General features: G+C 46.8%; 1 protein-coding gene across 1 annotated transcript in view; it reads left to right on the top strand.

The window, feature by feature from the left end:
• LOC148521208 (aldehyde oxidase 1-like) overlaps nucleotides 1–20,854 on the top strand; it is a 135,282-nt gene that overhangs the window by 32,309 nt on the left and 82,119 nt on the right. The window contains exons 10-11 of the mRNA XM_088475570.1: nucleotides 4,329–4,421; nucleotides 8,866–9,017. Of these exons, the coding sequence (XP_088331696.1) occupies nucleotides 4,329–4,421; nucleotides 8,866–9,017 (245 nt within the window). The remainder of the gene's footprint in view (nucleotides 1–4,328; nucleotides 4,422–8,865; nucleotides 9,018–20,854) is intronic.

Genomic DNA, 20,854 nt, shown 5'->3' with positions numbered 1-20,854 from the left:
TTGATTATTATGGAGGTACTCTTGCCACTTCGCTTCTAGTGCATTTACGAAATGTCAATGAAGAGGGAAGATAAGAGGGAAACCTCCACTGGCGATGAGAACCTACATCAATTGCTGTATTGATCGTGCACCAAAGTAGCATGATCCGATATGCAGATCGGAGCAATACCTGCATCATGTATTTTAGCAAAAATAGATGACGCTGTAAGTACATAATCCAATCTGGATAAAGTACCATGTGCTGCAGATAGACACGTATAGTCTCGTTCTATTGGATATAGGGCTCTCACGACAATCAATCAAGTTTAATTGGTCACTAAATCTCTGAATCCCTAAATACGGTTGAGATGGTGAATGTTTAGGACAAGAAGACTTATCTCGAGAAGGATGGGCTACTGAATTAAAATCTCCCCCTATCGATAATTGTTTATCAGAGAAAGCATATAATTTTGTCAATAAACACTGAAAAAGAGTTTTCGAGAATACGTATTAGGTGCATATATATTGCAGAAAATAAATGTTTCTGTTAGCAATGGGATTTCAGCAATAATGAACCTCCCCTCCAGATCTATATGTAAAATAGTAGTTTGCGGTAGCAAGGCAGTTTTAACCAAAATCGCTACCCCTCTAGCTTTCGAATTATAAGAAGCAGCAGCTACCGTAATGTAACGGGAAGCTGACGGACGGAATCGCGACCGCCGGCTTCCCGACTGTCTAATTCCCGGCAAGGGTTAAATGACAGGCGTCGAAATGCCAACGCCTGTCATTTTACCTACGTCGGGAGCGCGACGCCCGGCATCCCGATCGAATGTAAGCCGGGCGCTAGGCGCCGACAGCCTCGGGGGAGGTGGGTTAGGTTCTGGGCTTCCGGGGGGGACTTAGGGTTAGGCACCCCCTCGGGAGGGTTAGGTTTAGGCTAGGGGAAGGGGGGGTTAGGGTTAGGCACCCCCAGGGAGACTTAGGTTTAGGCAATGGGGATGGGGGCAATAGGTTTAGGCACTGGGGGGTGAGGTTAGTGTTAGGCACCCATAAGGAAGGGTTAGGGGGGGGGGGGAGATTAGCGATACCTTAATCACCCATGTTGGGCTGCCGCTGTCGGGATTTGGTAAACCATACCGGTCCCAGTGTAACCCATAGAGGACAATTTAACATGTTCCACATCCGTAAGATGTGCTTCTAGGAGGAGAGCCACATCTATTTGCATTTTTTTCAGATGGAGGAGAATTTTTTTCCTCTTAATTGGTGAATTAATTCCACCTGTATTCCATGAATAGACCTTCAATAAAGACATTAGTAACTGATCATATGGAAAAAAGAAAAAAACCTGGATTGAAATAGCAAAAAGGAGAAAAAAAAAATAAAACGTTAAAAATAAAACTAAATATATAAGAAATCAAGAAAAAAAAAACAAAGGGTGGTAATAATCCTTTACAGCATAACCTTGCTGAAATGGTAGACTTCCGTAACAATAACATTTTAGCCAAAGTGGCTAAGAAATGAATACTCCCAAGACACTAAGGGCCTGATTCAGAGCCGGATGCTATTTGCGAACGGTCGTTCCAAAAAAGGGGCCGGCTATTTAAATTGTGACCACCCACAGCATTTGCGAGCGGCCAGGTGATGGTCGCGACCATCGAGACCCTTGTGGAAGGGTCTCGTCTGCTGCAAGCCCCAGTGAGCTTCTGGCTCTAGTAGAGCCGGAAGCTCACTACTGACATTACTGGTGATGTCAGTAGGGCCGCCCACAAACGGCAGGCGTTCCTTCAGGAACGCCTCCATTTGACCAGCCACCCCCCGCCCCCTGCCTACAAAACTGGGCGAGCTGTCGATCAACATCGACAGCCGCCCCATTTGTAGCGAGCCCTGGAGCGAGTGAATTTCTCACTCGCTCCGGGGCTCGCGCAGACCGCGCGTGCGCAGTGCCCCACCATCGACCCGCTTGCGAGCGCATAGCGTTTGCTAGCGGGTCTGAATCAGGCCCAGAGTGTGACTCTGCAGCTTCCTCTTCCAAATAAGCCGTCGCATCTCTCACATTAGTGAAGTCCTTGTAGGTATCACCATCAAAGAGGCGAAGTCTAACCGGTTATAAATTTAATAAAGCAAACTTGCGGTTTTCTTTAATGAGTTTGCTACAGATCATAGAAAAGTCTTTCCTAGCCCTAGTCACCTCAGCGCAGTAGTCCTGGGGCAGGTGCAATTTGTGATTTTCCCACATCAAAGGCCTCTGCTTTCTGGACGCCGTCTACAACAGCTCCTTGTGAAGATAATTTAGACAACGGAATATTGTGACACGAGGGCGGGCAGTAGTATCGCTTTTCATTGATCCAAGGCGGTGGGCCCGCTCAATGACCACATCCGCGCAATCTTTTTCAACTTTTAACAAAGTCGGTAGAGTTTGTCAAATAAAATGATGCAGGGCTGGGCCTTTCATAGATTCTGGCAAACCTACTAAGCGTAGATTGTTTCTGCACAAACGATTCTCCAGAACGTCAACTTTATTGCATAACATATGCTGCGTTTTTTGCAATTCTGCATTGTCCTGTTTCAGGTGAAATATATCCTGAATGCTTCCCCCAACCTCAACGCAGCCTTATCCATTCTGAGTCACCTGTGTCATATGATCTCTTATTTCCTGCAGGCCTTGCTCAAAAGCCAAAGTTTACTCTTGAAGTAGAGGAGTAATAGTCTCCTCGATAGCCTTCATCATATCTTGATATGAATGTGACGGAGGTAAAGTTGATGGAGAATGTCCAGCAGCAGCGGTTGTAGTGTCTGTATCTGACAGCTCACCTGGTGTAGACGCTGACACAGGGGCAGCAGCCATCTTGAATTTTTCCACCAACCTCGGACGCTGTTGTCTCTTCGGCATAGGAGAGAGATATTTCTCCATATACCGCGCGCTGGATGCAGGGGCGTCTTAACAGAGGAGGGGGCCTGTGTGCACTCCCCGTGCGGGGCCCCATCCTCTCCCCCCGGTGGCCGAGTGACGCGGCTGGCCAGCCACCGGAGCATTAGTAGACTCCGGGCACTACAGTGTGCGCAGAGTCTACTGCGCATGTGCAGAACGCAGGCAACATGTCCGCGGCGGCCATTTTCCGGCGTTCCGTAGACTGGGCACTGGAGTGTGCCTGGAGTCTACTGCGCATGCGTAGCACACCGGAAAAATGGCCGCGGCGGCCATTTTCCCGTGTTCTGAGCAGCGCCGACACCCGACGCGGGACCACGGATAGGTAAGTTAAAAAAAATATGGGTTCAGGGTGTGCGGTGCCGGGCCCCCCTGGACTCAGGGGCCCGTGTGCCCTGCACACACTGCACCCATTATAGATACACCACTGGCTGGATGCCAGACAGTCTCCGGTAACAGGTGAGGCCACTTAGACCGACCAGCGGTGCAAAGGGGTGCTGCCCGCAGCAGTGCCCACTGAGCTACTCTAAGGCGCGGCTCTCAGCATCATCGCCGGAACCGGAACTTAGATAAACATCTTTAATAGATACAGTCATAAATAGCACAACTCAGAATATAATAATATAATTTTACAGGATATAAAGAATATCAAGGTAAAATATGCAATTTCCATTAACCGATACTGTACATTAACGCCTTCTACTCTTATGAGAAATAACAAATTATGGGGGAATGCAATTAGGAGGGATGTTCTCGTCCTCACAAGTAAGTGCGGCTACATACACGCACTTAAGGTACCGCCAGACTGACTGATTTTTGTTCACAACCCCGTAGGGCTGCAAGCAAAAATGTGCGAGTCTGATCTGAGACCCCGTTGTGAGGGGGCGAGTTCCGATGCCGTTGCCAGCATTTACATGACGTTGCAATGGCAGCTCGCCCCCCCTCATGTGCAGGGGGCAAGTTAAGTGAATTCCACACTTAATGTAAGGTGCCTCTGGATCCAACGAGTCTGGTGCTGCTGCTGCCTCCCCTCCTTCACCACCCAACATGCTCTATGCTCAAGCCTTCTACAGAATGGGCAAGTGGAAAAGTTACCCATAACAACCAATCAGCTCCTAGCTAGCATTTACAAAGTGCACTCTATAAAATGATAGATAGAAGCTGATTGGTTGCAATGGGTAAATTCTCCACTACTTATTCACACTTTAGGAAGGTTGATACCTTTCCCCTTATGTCCTGACTCCATGGCGCGCAGTATAGGGGCAGGTGTGTGGCCCTGCTGAGGAGTTATAGGCTGGCTTTGCTGTGCCCCCCTCTATCCAACCTCCCCGTCTATTGATGGCTGCTTTTAACTCCGATCTGTGCCAGAGTATTAGGCTCTCACCAGCGCTACTGGCTGAACCATATTACTGTCTCTCTCCAGGGCCTGAGCTGAAGAGTAAAGGAATATTTCCTCCAGTTATTATTTCTATTGGGAAGATTGCTGAGCTTAATACTGTGAAATACACAAAGGACGGTAGGTGTTCAATGTAATTTTTTTAAATGTTTAAGCACAATTTCCAGTATGTAAATATTTTACCAGCAATTAAATGTGAGCATATAGTATAGGTCCAGACACCGGCCTTGCAAGCACGGTAATGCAAAATAGTGGCTGTAACTTTGTTTGGGGCGTGCAATTACCACAGCCAGCAAATAACTGCAATTCTCCTGCATAGCAAAATGGCTGTCATTTTCCTCTTCATACCCAGCAAATGGCTGCCAGCCTCATACCCAGCAATTGGCTGCCAGCCTCATACCCAGCAAATGGCTGCCAGCACAGCCAGCCTCATACCTAGCAAATGGCTGCCAGCCTCATACCCAGCAAATGGCTGCCAGCACAGCCAGCCTCATAACCAGCAAATGGCTGCCAGCCTCATACCCAGCAAATGGCTGCCAGCCTCATACCCAGCAAATGGCTGCCAGCACAGCCAGCCTCATTCCCAGCAAATGGCTGCCAGCACCATAACCAGCAAATGGCTGCCAGCCTCATACCCAGCAAATGGCTGCCAGTCTCATACCCAGCAAATGGCTGCCAGCCTCATACCCAGCAAATGGCTGCCAGCACAGCCAGCCTCATACCCAGCAAATGGCTGCTAGCACCATACCCAGCAAATGGCTGCTAGCACCATACCCAGCAAATGGCTGCCAGCCTCATACCCAGCAAATGGCTGCCAGCACAGCCAGCCTCATACCCAGCAAATGGCTGCCAGCACAGCCAGCCTCATACCCAGCAAATGGCTGCCAGCACCATAACCAGCAAATGGCTGCCAGCCTCATACCCAGCAAATGGCTGCCAGTCTCATACCCAGCAAATGGCTGCCAGCCTCATACCCAGCAAATGGCTGCCAGCACAGCCAGCCTCATACCCAGCAAATGGCTGCCAGCCTCATACCCAGCAAATGGCTGCCAGCACCATAACCAGCAAATGGCTGCCAGCCTCATACCCAGCAAATGGCTGCCAGCACAGCCAGCCTTATAACCAGCAAATGGCTGCCAGCCTCATACCCAGCAAATGGCTGCCAGTCTCATACCCAGCAAATGGCTGCCAGCCTCATACCCAGCAAATGGCTGCCAGCACAGCCAGCCTCATACCCAGCAAATGGCTGCCAGCCTCATACCCAGCAAATGGCTGCCAGCACCATAACCAGCAAATGGCTGCCAGCCTCATACCCAGCAAATGGCTGCCAGTCTCATACCCAGCAAATGGCCACCATCATCATAGCCTCTGTACACATTGGGTCTGATTAAGCGTTGCATTCAAAGGAGCCACAATGGCAATCAATGGTCTCACTGATGGCGACATTGATGCTTATCATCGATGGCATTGAACCATCAACAGAAAACCGTGCTTATCCAAAATCCTAAAAAAAAAATATTAAAAAAAAGCATTGCTGAGTCTCTACTATCAATGGCGGAGAACCATCAGATTCCACCATCGATGGCAAAACCATTAACCATTGCAGGCAAACCATCGATAGTTGTTAACCATTGATTGACGATGACCATCCCTAAATTGTGGCCTCTTTTTAGGTTATGAAATAAATGCGGATTTCCACCTGTATTCAGAGACAAGTACATCTAAGTGACCGCAACACCCGTATACATGTGCTTGTGAAAGTAGCCGCCATTGCTGTCAGAGTACATTTGCATCAGCACTATCCTGGGTGCTAGAGATCCATCTGAAATCAGGCACATCTCTGCGTATGCTCACCTCTGAATAACCCGCAATGCCACCTATGCCCCCACATCACATATGCAAACAACAGGCTGCCGCCCAGTTTGGTAAAATGTGTGAGGTCCATAGATGGAACTGCGAGCAACCCTAAACCAGGCCCATTATTTATAAGATATTTCTCATCTTTGTTCTCATGGTAGCCGAGAGGGTGGGAGGGGCAGGGATGACAGGTACTAATTACCCGTGCCCAGGCTTGTTGAATGGGCAAATAACCCTCTGTGCAGCACAGCAATAGTATTTTTTCATATCTCTTTAGGGGGTGTGGCCACATCTGCCGGATTTGTCACGCCCCTCCAGTAACTGGGCCCCGTTCAGCTCTCAACTGCCCTGTTTGTACCCTATATATTTTTGCAGCATAAGCAGCTTGGATCACGATGCTTAGAGGTCTATTTACTAAGCAGTGTTAGGAGACAGAGTGAAAAGTGATAAGGTACCAGCCAATCACCTCCTAACTGCCATCTCACAGGCTGTGTTTGAAAAATGACAGTTGGGAGCTGATTGGCTGGCACCTTATCACTTTTCACTCTGTCTCCTAACACTGCTTAGTAAATAGACCCCTTAATCTGAGCTGGTCTCCCCTAAAATGTCATTAATGGAAGTATAAGCAAAAGTAAATTTTTTATTTGTTAAAACCCCTATCACCAGATATCAGAACGGCAGGGGTCTAATACCAGGGGCTGTTTACGATATACTGACCCATCAGGTGCCCCTATAAGCACTGTACAAAAATATAAATTTTATGAAAAAAGTTACTTACTTCCAACTCTACATTCTGCCCTCCGTCTGCGGCACTAAAGTTTGCTGTCAGAGAGAGATTTTGAGGGGTGGTTGGCGATATGTTGGACTCCTGCTTCTCTGACACTTCAGGGCTGATTCTGGGTCAGGCGCAGAGCCGATATTCAGAGTAACAGGACCAATTGTGACTCAAAAATATATTGGAAACGTATTGGGCGTTCCTGGGCAGTGACTGAGAGGTGGCTATTCGGGCGCCCCGTCTTATGGGCGTGTCGCTGGCGTGTCTCAGAACTGGTTGCAAACTCAGACACTTAATCGCCTACATCAGAGACCATACTCTGACGGAGATGCTGCACCTAGCATGAGGCTGGCACAAGCTTTGGTGGTGCGACCGAAGGGTGCTTCTAAAGCCAGAGAAAGTTGACATCCCAGTCCTTGCACATTGAGACGCAGGGGTGTACACTATACTAGCACAGGGGTGTATCTAGGGATCCAAGTGCCCCTGGCAATGTAATGTACTGGCGCCCCCCTACCCCCTTATGCTGTGCCCCCAGTAGTAATCCCCCAGTAGTAATCCCTCCTATGCTGCATTGCCCCCAGTAGTAGCCCCCCCTATACAGTGCCCGCAGTAGTAATCCCCCCTATGCTGCATTGCCCCCAGTAGTAGTCCCCCCTATACAGTGCCAACAGTAGTAGACCCCTGTAGTAGTCCCCTATACAGTGCCCCCAGTAATAGTACCCAATAGTAGTGCCCCCAGTAATAGTACCCAGTAGTAGTGCCCCCAGTAATAGTACCCAGTAGTAGTCCCCCCTATACAGTGCCCCCAGTAATAGTACCCAGTAGTAGTCCCCCCTATACAGTGCCCCCAGTAATAGTACCCAGTAGTAGTCCCCCCTATAAAGTGCCCCCAGTAGTAATCCCCCCTATACATTGCCCCCAGTAGTAGCCCCCCTAAACAGTGCCCCCAGTAGTAGCCCCCAGTAGTAGTCCTCTATACAGTGCCCCCAGTTGTAGACCCCCCTATACAGTGCTCCCAGTAGTGGCCAACCCCCATAAATTGCCCCCAGTAGTGGCCACCCCAATACAGTAGCAGGCACCCCCCCATAAAGTGCCCCAGTAGCGGACACCCCCCTATTTCAGTGACCCCCCCCATGTAGTGCCAGGCTTACACACACACACAAAGAAACAAAAAAAATTCAACTTACCTGATCCCCGCTCCTGACGCGACCGCCGCTGTCCGAGTCCCGGCCCGCTCTTCTCCTGCATGGTAGAGACGTTATGACGTATGACGTCTCTCCCATCACATGCTGCAGGGGGGAGCCGGAACACGGAGCCATGAGTGAGCTCCAGCCGGCTCCCTCCGCAGACGACGCAGCAGCTAATGAGAGTCTGTATGACTCTCATTAGCTGGCTGCTATTACAAACACACAGCTGCCGCTGGCGGCTGTCTGTTTTGTAAACTGTGTAGGGCAGACCGCTCTCACTGCGGTCTACCCTACACTTGTGGGGCCAAGGGACTTGTCCACCCCTTGGCTGCTGGTGGCACTGCCGGGTGGCACCCCCCCTTTGGTCGGCGCCCCTGGCGAGTGCCATCCTGGCCAATGGGTAGATACGCCCCTGTACTAGCATTAGCATAAAGTCGCAGACACGCCTAGAGCAAAAGTCGCACATACGGACACCTCTGCATCCGATTCAGGTTCAGCTCCTTGTAGAGAGACGATATATTGTTATATTATATTTAGGATTGATATTGCATCTAATCAGTGTCAAAGGTTTGCAAAAAAAAAGAGGAATTCTAATGGAAAAAACAATCTTTGCCCTACACTCTGCCCCTGAAACATTCTCTTATATCGTTTTTATCTTTGTATTACATATTTCTTATATTCCCTTTCAATCCCCTAAATGAAATAAAAAAGAATAATGTACTGTATATTATTTTGTCACATGCAGGAATTTCTATAGGCGCTGCCTGCTCCTTATCCTTGCTGAAGGACACACTGACTGATGCCGTCTCTCAGCTCCCAGATGAGCAGACCAAGACGTTCCAAGCTCTGTTGCAGCAGCTGAGAACCCTGGCCGGACAGCAGATCCGGAACGTGGCTGTATGTTGTGTTGTTAACATGAGCAGATACCTGGGTGTTTTTCATTGTTTTTTATAAGTATTCATTCTATACGCAAAACTACATTATGTGGTTTTATTTTATATATATATATATATATATATATATATATATATATATATTAGGGGTGTGCACCGGCCACTTTTCGTGTTTTGTGTTTTGGTTTTGGATCTGGATCTTTCTTCGTGTTTTGGATCTGGATTGGTTTTGCCAAAACCACCCTTCCGTGTTTTGGGTTCTGGGTTTTGTGTTTTGGATCTGTATTTTTTTGAAAAAAAGCATAAAAACAGCTAAAATCACAGAATTTGTAGGTTTTTCTGCTCCTATGCTATTATTAACCTCAATAACCTTAATTTCCACTCATTTCCAGTCTATTCTGAACACCTCACACCTCACAATAGTGTTTTTATGTCCAAAAGGTTGCACCGAGGTAGCTGGATGACTATGCTAAGCGACACGAGTGGGCGGCACAAACACGTGACCCATCTAGGAGTGACACTGCAGTGGCAGACAGGATGGCAGTTAGAAAAACTAGGCCCCAAACTGTACATAATGCAAAGAAAAAAAGAGGTGCAAGATGGAATTGTCCTTGGGCCCTCCCACCCACCCTTATGTTGTATAAACAGGACATGCACACTTTAACAAATCAATCATTTCAGCGCCAGGGTCTGCCACACAACTGTGGCTGAAATGATTGGTTCGTTTGGGCCCCCACAAAACAAGCTGGCAATTAATGTGTCCCTGCACAAACTGGCTCTACGGAGGCAAGATGTCATCCTCATCCTCCTCATCCACCGATTCCTCACCCTCTTCAGTGTGTACATCCTCATCCTCACAAAGTATTAACTCGTCCCCACTTGAATCCACCACCACAGGTCCCTCTGTACGTTCTGGAGGCTGGTCTCCCTGGAAGAGCTGATAATTCATTTTGATGAACATCATCTTCTCCACATTCTGTGGAAGCAACCTCCTACGCCTTTCGCTGACAAGGTTCCCGGCTGCACTAAACACTCTTTCGGAGTACACACTGGAGGGGGGGCAACTCAGGTAAAATAGAGCCAGTTTGTACAGGGGCCTCCAAATTGCCTCTTTTTCCTGCCAGTACAGGTATGGACTGTCTGACATGCCTACTTGGATGCTGTCACCGATGTAATCCTCCACCATTCTGTCAATGGTGACAGTATCATATGCAGTGACAGTAGACATGTCAGAAATTGTTGCCAGGTCCTTCAGTCCGGACCAGATGTCCAAACTTGGTCCTGCCTGCCCTGCATCACCGCCAGCGGGTTGCTTAGGATACCTAAGTTTTTTCCTGGCAGCCCCAGTTGCGGGAGAAAATGAAGAAGGAGCCGTTGACGTGTCACGTTCCGCTTCAGCTGACAGTGTGTTCACCAGCAGGTCTTTGCACCTCTGCAGGCTTGTGTCGGCCGGAAAGAGAGACACCACATAGGCTTTAAACCTAGGATCGAGCACGGTGGCCAAAATGTAGTGGTCTGATTTCAACAGATTGACCACCCTGGAATCCTGGCAAAGCGAATGAAGGGCTTCATCCACAAGTCCCACATGCCGAGCGGAATCGCTCCGTCTTAGCTCCTCCTTCACTTTCTCCAGCTGCTTCTGCAAAAGCCTGATGAGGGGAATGACCTGACTCAAGCTGGCAGTGTCTGAACTGACTTCACGTGTGGCAAGTTCGAAGGGCTGAAGAACCTTGCACAACACGGAAATCATTCTCCACTGCGCTTGAGTCAGGTGCATACCCCCTCCTTTGCCTATGTCATAGGTGGATGTATAGGCTTGTATGGCCTTTTGCTGCTCCTCCATCCTCTGAAGCATATAGAGGGTTGAGTTCCACCGCGTCACAACCTCTTGCTTCAGGTGATGGCGGGGCAGGTTCAAGAGTGTTTGCTGGCGCTCCAGTCTTCGGCACGCAGTCGCTGAATGGCGAAAGTGGCCAGAAATTTTTCGGGCCACCCAAAGCGTCTCCTGCACGCCCCTGTCGCTTTTCAGAAAATTCTGCACCACCAAGTTTATTGTGTGAGCAAAACATGGGACGTGCTGGAATTTGCCCAGATGTAATGCCCGCACAATATTGGTGGCGTTGTCAGATATCACAAATCCCCAGGAGAGTCTAAGTGGGGTAAGCCACTGGGCGATGATTTCCCTCAGTTTCTCTAAGAGGTTGTCGGCGGTGTGCCTCTTACTGAAACCGGTGATACACAGCGTAGCCTGCCTTGTAACGAGCTGGCGTTTCTGAGATGCTGCTACTGGTGACGCTGCTGCTGTTGCTGCGTAAGGTGATACATCTACCCAGTGGGCTGTCACAGTCATATAGTCCTTAGTCTGCCCTGTTCCACTTGTCCACATGTCCGTGGTTAAGTGGACATTGTGTACAACGGCATTTTTCAGGACACTGAGGACACTTTTTCTGACGTTTCTGTACAGTCTCGGTATCGCCTGCCTAGTGAAGTGGAATCTAGACGGGATTTGGAACCGGGGACACACTACCTCCATCAATTGTCTAAATCCCACTGCACTAATGGCGGATACCGGACGCACGTCTAACACCAACATAGCAGTCAAGGCCTCAGTTATACGTTTTGCTTCAGGATGACTGCTTTCGTACTTCATCCTCCTCGCTAAGGACTGTTGGAGGGTCAATTGTTTAGTAAAAGTAGTGGTGTTCCTACTTCCTCTCTGGGATGATGAACGACTCCCAGCAGCAGCAGCAACAGCAGCAGCGGCAGCAGTAGGCGTAGCAATGCAGGATCCTCCGGAGGAATCCCGGATAGGAGAGTCAGTCATGCCAGTGATATGGCCTGCAGGACTACTTCCGATCCTGACTAAGGAGGAAATTGACGAGGAGGGAGTTGACGGTGTGGTTTGCAGGCGCTTGGATACAACAGGACAACGGGATTTAGGTGTCCCTGGACTGCTTACGGTCTGAGCCAAAGTTTCTGAACTTGACAGTAACTTTTTATGAACGCGCTGCAGGTGCCGTATAAGGGAGGATGTTCCTAGGTGGTTGACGTCCCTACCCCTACTTATTTCACCTTTACATATGGTACATATGGCAAGACAGTTGTTGTCCGGATTTGGATAGAAATATTGCCAGACCAAAGAGGTGGAATGTTTGGTCTTCTGCCCAGGCATGACCGTGATGGGCTTTTTCATCCCACGGACAACAACTGTCTCCCCCGGAGCCTGATTTAAACAAACCACATCACCATCAGAATCCTCCTCGCCAACTTCCTCCTCAGCGCCAGCTACACCAGTATCCTCATCCTGTTGTACTTCAACAGTGACATCTTCAATTTGCATATCAGCAAGTGGACTGTGGGTGCTCCTTTCAGCACTTGCAGGGGGCGTGCAAATGGTGGAAAGAGCCACCTCTTCCCGTCCAGTGCTGGGAAGGTCAGGCATCGCAACCACCACCACACTTGGACTCTCCTTGGGGATTTGTGATATCTTCTTAGAAAGCACAGTTCTTCGCTGTGCTTTTGCCAGCTTAACTCTTTTGATTTTTTTAGTGGGAGGAGTGCTTCCATCGTCATGTGAAGCTGAACCACTAGTCATGAACATACTAGGGATCGACCTTAGCCGTTCCTTGCCACTCCGTGTCGTAAATGGCATATTGGCAAGTTTACGTTTCTCTTCAGCTGATTTAAATGTCTTTTTCAAGGTCATTTTCCTGAACTTTGCCATTTGGGATTGTATGTGCCCTCTACTATGACATTGGGCATCGGCCTTGGCAGACGACGTTGATGGCATGTTATCGTCTATGTCATGACTAGTGGCAGCAGCTTCAGCACTAGGAGGAAGTGGTTCTTGATCTTTCTCTATTTTATTTTTATCGGAGAAAGTTTGGTCCTCCATTTATGTTATATCGATTTGATATATACGTGCGGCTAAACACAGAAAATAATTTTTTTTTTGGTTTGGACTGGAGTGTACTTTGTGGGTTACAGCACCCTTTAACGGTCAAGCCAGCCGGCCCTTTACTTATGACACAGGCGCACTCTTGGCACTACTTTGTTGATGCACGTGCGGCTACTGCGCACACAATTCACAAACACAGAAAATAATTTTTTTTTGGTTTGGACTGGAGTGTACTTTGGGGGTTACAGCACCCTTTAACGGTCAAGCCAGCCGGCCCTTTACTTATGACACAGGCGCACGCTTGGCACTACTTTGTTGATGCACGTGCGGCTACTGCGCACACAATTCACAAACACAGAAAATAATTTTTTTTTGGTTTGGACTGGAGTGTACTTTCGGGGGTTACAGCACCCTTTAACGGTCAAGCCAGCCGGCCCTTTACTTATGACACAGGCGCACGCTTGGCACTACTTTGTTGATGCACGTGCGGCTACTGCGCACACAATTCACAAACACAGAAAATAATTTTTTTTTTGGTTTGGACTGGAGTGTACTTTCGGGGGTTACAGCACCCTTAACGGTCAAGCCAGCCGGCCCTTTACTTATGACACAGGCGCACGTTTGGCACTACTTTGTTGATGCACGTGCGGCTACTGCGCACACAATTCACAAACACAGAAAATAATTTTTTTTTTGGTTTGGACTGGAGTGTACTTTCGGGGGTTACAGCACCCTTAACGGTCAAGCCAGCCGGCCCTTTACTTATGACACAGGCGCACGTTTGGCACTACTTTGTTGATGCACGTGCGGCTACTGCGCACACAATTCACAAACACAGAAAATAATTTTTTTTTTGGTTTGGACTGGAGTGTACTTTCGGGGGTTACAGCACCCTTAACGGTCAAGCCAGCCGGCCCTTTACTTATGACACAGGCGCACGCTTGGCACTACTTTGTTGATGCACGTGCGGCTACTGCGCACACAATTCACAAACACAGAAAATAATTTTTTTTTTGGTTTGGACTGGAGTGTACTTTCGGGGGTTACAGCACCCTTAACGGTCAAGCCAGCCGGCCCTTTACTTATGACACAGGCGCACGCTTGGCACTACTTTGTTGATGCACGTGCGGCTACTGCGCACACAATTCACAAACACAGAAAATAATTTTTTTTTAGGTTTGGACTGGAGTGTACTTTCAGGGGTTACAGCACCCTTAACGGTCAAGCCAGCCGGCCCTTTACTTATGACACAGGCGCACGCTTGGCACTACTTTGTTGATGCACGTGCGGCTACTGCGCACACAATTCACAAACACAGAAAATAATTTTTTTTTGGTTTGGACTGGAGTGTACTTTCGGGGGTTACAGCACCCTTTAACGGTCAAGCCAGCTGGCCCTTTACTTATGACACAGGCGCACGCTTGGCACTACTTTGTTGATGCACGTGCGGCTACTGCGCACACAATTCACAAACACAGAAAATAATTTTTTTTTAGGTTTGGACTGGAGTGTACTTTCGGGGGTTACAGCACCCTTAACGGTCAAGCCAGCCGGCCCTTTACTTATGACACAGGTGCACGCTTGGCACTACTTTGTTGATGCACGTGCGGCTACTGCGCACACAATTCACAAACACAGAAAATAATTTTTTTTTTGGTTTGGACTGGAGTGTACTTTCGGGGGTTACAGCACCCTTAACGGTCAAGCCAGCCGGCCCTTTACTTATGACACAGGCGCACGCTTGGCACTACTTTGTTGATGCACGTGCGGCTACTGCGCACACAATTCACAAACACAGAAAATAATTTTTTTTTGGGTTTGGACTGGAGTGTACTTTCGGGGGTTACAGCACCCTTAACGGTCAAGCCAGCCGGCCCTTTACTTATGACACAGGCGCACGTTTGGCACTACTTTGTTGATGCACGTGCGGCTACTGCGCACACAATTCACAAACACAGAAAATATTTTTTTTTTTGGTTTGGACTGGAGTGTACTTTCGGGGGTTACAGCACCCTTAACGGTCAAGCCAGCCGGCCCTTTACTTATGACACAGGCGCACGTTTGGCACTACTTTGTTGATGCACGTGCGGCTACTGCGCACACAATTCACAAACACAGAAAATAATTTTTTTTTTGGTTTGGACTGGAGTGTACTTTCGGGGGTTACAGCACCCTTAACGATCAAGCCAGCCAGCCCTTTACTTATGACACAGGCGCACGCTTGGCACTACTTTGTTGATGCACGTGCGGCTACTGCGCACACAATTCACAAACACAGAAAATAATTTTTTTTTGGTTTGGACTGGAGTGTACTTTCGGGGGTTACAGCACCCTTAACGGTCAAGCCAGCCGGCCCTTTACTTATGACACAGGCGCACGCTTGGCACTACTTTGTTGATGCACGTGCGGCTACTGTGCACACAATTCACAAACACAGAAAATAATTTTTTTTTGGTTTGGACTGGAGTGTACTTTCGGGGGTTACAGCACCCTTTAACGGTCAAGCCAGCCGGCCCTTTACTTATGACACAGGCGCACGCTTGGCACTACTTTGTTGATGCACGTGCGGCTACTGCGCACACAATTCACAAACACAGAAAATATATTATTTTTTTAGCACTTGGGGGGAGCACCCCTGATGGACAGAGCACCCCCTGGACAACACTACAGCACCCCTTTAGGACTGGGACACTGCACAGGACTTTGGAGTGGACACAGCCCCTATGGAGAACTGACTGCACAACACAGTCCAGCCAGCCCCTATGGACTTTGAAGTAGTGGACACAGCCCCTATTAACAACAGCAGCACAGCACAACACAGCCAGCCCCTATGGACTTTGAAGTAGTGGACAACAGCAGCACTACACTACACTACACTACACAGCACTAACTCCCACCCTCCCTCTTCACTGTCCACAGCCGAGTGAGAAAATGGCGCAGACGCGGGTACCTTATATAGGATCCAAAACCCGCGAGACTCGGAAGGCGGGATGATGACGTTTTGCCTCGATGTCAGATCCGAGTCAGGCGGGAAAAGTCGAGCCTGACTCGGATCGGACTCGGATCGGGGGGGGCTCGGGGGGGTTCGGATTTCAGAAATCCGAACCCGCTCACCCCTAATTAAAACATGATCTGTCTTATTATTTTCACATAAATTCCTTTTACTGTTGATAGCCATGCAAATAACTTGCTATGTCACTTTGTAACATGAGTTACCATGAAATGACCATTATTATTATTATTATTATTATTATTATTATTATTATTATTATTATTATTATTATTATTATTATTATTCTAGTACAAAGAGAATATGATTTAGGACAAAAGAGAAGCCAGAACTCCAAAGTAATTAGCATCCTCTGCATAAGGGTTTCCAGATGTGATTTCTCAAATAGTGATGGAAATTAGCAAACTTCTAAAACAGGGTGCAAATTTGGGGCCATAAAATGTTCTGCTAATTAGTACAGAAAGGGAAAGTGCCTAAGCGGTAAATTTACTAAGATGTGCGTTCTATTAAGAAGTGATGTTACCCATAGCAGCAATCACTCCATAAGGAAATACAGACCCAAGAATGTAGCTAGCAAAGAGCGGCATACCAGACTACTAATATTGTGAGAAAAGCACTGGGGAAGTTGTTGATTGGAGGTGTATACATGGAATCGGTATGTCATACCGCCGGACCTAAGCAGGGCAGATGAAATACCGACGCCGGTTGGCAGGCAGCAGAAGATCCTGACGGAGGTATGTAAACCACCTAAACCTCCCCTCTCCCCCCCCTAACCCTAACCCTCCTTTAGGGGTGCCTAACCCTAACCTCCCCCCCTAGTGCCTTACCCTAACCTCCTTCCTGGGGTGCCTAAACCTCTCCCCGCACCCTAAACCTAACCCTCCCTGGGGAGTGCCTAACCCTAACCTCCCCCCGGGGGTACCTGACCCTAATCCCCCCTTCCCCTAGCCTAACCCTCCAGGGAGGTGCCTAACTCTAATTCTCCCGGGAGCCCCTAAACCTAACCCTCCCCCCCCCCCCACAGCTATCAGCTCCCGACGCCCGGCTTACCTACAATCGGTAAGCCTGGTGTCGAGATTTCAGCGTGGGGCTGATGTTAGGCGTTGGGATTCAGACACCTATCATTGGTCTCTTGCCGGGATTTCACAGTCGGGAAGCTTCCTAACTACATCCCGTATACAGTATGGCCCAGGTTCTTAACTTCAGTGTGGTAATTATCCAGGTAATGAGCTTTGATTGCCAGACCACCTGTGAGAGTGATAAAAGGTGAGCCAGTTTCTCTAGGCAGTCTCTCACTACCTGGCTGATAGAACTGTTGAGAGACACCTCTATGGCTGTATGTAAGTGTTGTATTTAAATGTTGTTTTTGTAAGTTGGACATTAGATCCTCTCACCTTCAGAAAGGGAAACTACTGTTTTATTAGCTAGGGTAGGATTTATTTTTACAGATGTGTCTTCATACACTATTACTGCAGTCACGCCAAAGAGCCCTTGTTGGTGCGCCAGGTCCCATGCAACTTGGCTTGCGCCAATCCTTGCATCTGTTTCACTCGAAAATGCGTCTTCACCAGACCGCACTGATTAATTTGATTTGTGACACTTGTATATCTGTGTGCAACTGAGTGTGAATCTGTATACGAAGTACAACAATGCAGCTAACACTCCTATTTTCTGTGCCAAGTTCCGTGTTCTTCGTATACAGATTAATTTGCACACAGATATACAAGTGTTGCATGTCAAATTAAACAGCACAATCTTGTGAAGCTGTTTGTCACATCCATTTGAAACTAAGATGCATTTTTGGGCAAAAAGAACGCTCAGAACAAACCGAGTCGCACAGGACCTGGCGGCTCACTTGCACCGCATGGCGTATTGAGGCTAGGTGCACGAGGACACATCTGTATATTGTTTATTTTGCTACACAAATAAAATTAGCTGCAGGTACTTGTACCAATGCCATAAACTGGTGTGATACCAATTGGCTGCTGCATGCAGAGTGGGGCCATTTACCCCATGAAACATCACTCCCTAACCTGATCTTGCACTATATACACACAGACAAGCAAGTAGTACCAGCATCTTTACAAACATTCCAGTGATGGCTCTTGCCCACTATGGTAGTATTCAATGTGCCTGATCACCCTCCTGTTTTCTCCTAGCAAAATACCAGAGTCTTCATTATTTTGGTTGACTTATCTTCAATACAAACAGCTCTACTGTGAGAAGGTATGTGTGTTACTGGGCCAATCTTCCTGATTAATTGCGTGCCCCATACCCCCCCCCCCCCCCAACGGGATCTGCAACTGCACAGTTGACAGTCTAAGTAAAACACCAGGTGTGCACGACTTATAATGCATGGCCTGGTATATCAATTTCATCACAGGAAGACAGACAAGTCTAGTTTAATCAACATCTGATATAAATGTGGAAGGGCCACTAACTAAAAAACAATAGATAATTATGTTTATTAAAAGTTCATATTCATTGGCAAGTGGAGGAACTAGTGGGCCCAGAGGTGAGAGGGTCCTGGTAATAGCAGTCCACCCTCCCAAGAACGTTATTTACTATTCTGAACATTAATTTGGGACAGTGCATGCAAAGTGAGGTCCCTAGTTCACTGCGTATGATGCAAAGGCTGCATATATTGTTTTATGGGTCATTTAATTCCTAAAATTCCTAATTTTACAATAACAATGTAAAAGGGATTACACAAAGATACCTTCATGCTTAATTACTTGGCACCAGCGTTCTGTTAAATCATACTGGCAGATATCACAATGTACCAGACATATACTGTAACTTTATTAGAAAAAAAATGCTTGAGAAGACACATATATAAAATTGTGTAATGCCTTCGTAACACCAGCACCACCTGATAATGAACTTATATTTATCAAAAATAATGAACTAGTGTCACGGGAATCTCTGCAAGCAATAACATGTAAGCATAATGTCCCAGTATCTATCTGACTTTGGTCTGTATGATCTCTGCTCATCATATCACGGTGATAAACTGTCACAGCTTCATTAATTCCAATTTAGAACAGCTATCTATTGTCATACTAATATTGCTAGTAGCATGTGTACAAATCTGTGAAATCCACATCTTTGTAATACATTTTGGCGACAATAAGTCTATGCTAACCATGCTAGAATTATGTAAATTGCTTGCTTTGCTATGTTTTGGACTTTATTGGTAGTAGACCCCAAAAGGACATTTCAAGGGACAAGTGTCTGTGAGAGATGACGTGATTTGTATTATTATGGCCCCATACACCACTGCACAATGATTTGCATTTTCGGTACCCTGATTTTCACTGCGTGATGGAATGAAATTGTGAGTCTATGGGAGGAATGTCCAGGAGAGTACAAAATATGTATTAAACTTTGTATATGCTGATGCTTATGTTTAATTTGTTTGGAAACATTTGAAATTAGAAGATTGCTATTGGCAGGTCCTTGACTTGATCCATTTTCAGTATGCATGGAAAATTCACTAAAACCAGCTTAATAAATCAATATTGATGCTAGATACATAGAGGGGTATTCAATATGAAAGGTTAACTTCCCTGGCGAAGTTAACGTTTCATATCGGAGTTTTTTTCTGCGTAAAGGTATGGTGCGCGCTCCCGCTTATCCCCGTATTCAATATCAAATTAACGAAAACGGGAAACTCCGAAGTTGGATTTGCGTAAACTTACTAATTTTTCCTTAAAATAATTGTAAGACCCCCCCTAAAGTTGTAAAAACATGGGGGAATACTATGGGTACCCCCGTTTTAACCTTTAATTGAAAGTCGGGGATTTAAATAGCCGCAGCAGGTGTTTTTTGCCCGACATTGAAGAAGTGATGCAGAAGAGCACTTAGGTTATTTTTTTCGTTTTTTTAAGTGGTCCCATCAAATTTGGGGTACATGAAAATGGGTACTAGCATATTTTGGTGTCCCTAAAGTATTTTTTTTAAAATTCTGCATTTGTGCACCTGCCGCTGTAATTCTATTATAGAAAACATCTGCCGCATACTTGCAGAATAGACCTGAACTTATTTCCCTATTGTTTAACAATTTTTTCCCATTTTTTTTTTTGCACCCCAATTTTTACATTTATTTTTTGGGGTGTCCCTATTTTTTTTTTTACTTTTTTTGACACAGTTCTTTTTTAAATGTCAATCTCAGGGGTGCAGGCTATTTTTTTTAAGCCTGCACCCCTAAACCCCAAATCTGCACTTTTTTTCGACACCTATTCAATGGTGAAAAGTTATCACCGTTTTTTATCAAAGACTTTTCAAAACTGTGATAAGTCTTGGAAATTGAATACGGTGTAAAACTAAAACAAGTGATATTAACGCAAAAACGTTAAAAAGTGCGATATTAGCGCAAAAAACTATGTTATCGCACCCATATTGAATACCCCTATTAGTCTGGCATATAATGCAAATATGGAATTAACAATACATACTTCAAAACAGGTGTAAGTTCTTTAGAGTTTGAAATATTTATTATTATTTTGCTAAAGCTTAAAGAAGAACTGTGGTTACATTTATGATATTTTCAAAACCACAGTGCTCCTTCCAGTGGGTCCGCTACCTTTAATTAGATGCCCAACTTCTTACAGTACCAGTACTGAATTTGTAAACAGCATGAAGAACTTTATATCTGAGTAGGTCTTAAGGACTTGTAAGCAGCACTCCCATGTGTGATACCCCTGGCTCTCATAACAACCAGTGGACACTGTAATGTGAGAGGCTGTCCCTGGGTGGAGCAGCAGAGTGCCAGAAAAGGTCAAGCTGGCAAAAGAAAATTATTTTTGTGGTCTTGCACATACACAGTGCAGTAAGGCAAATGCCGATGACGCTGAGCTGGAGAGTGGGATAAGGTGCTGCAGGTCTGTGAGCAAAGACTAAGCAAGTCACAATGCTGAGGTGGTGCCAAGTG

Source organism: Taudactylus pleione, unplaced genomic scaffold, assembly GCF_031769625.1.
Source record: "Taudactylus pleione unplaced genomic scaffold, aTauple2 ptg000173l, whole genome shotgun sequence".
NCBI lineage: Eukaryota > Metazoa > Chordata > Amphibia > Anura > Myobatrachidae > Taudactylus > Taudactylus pleione.
This window is presented reverse-complemented; position numbering and strand designations above follow the sequence as displayed.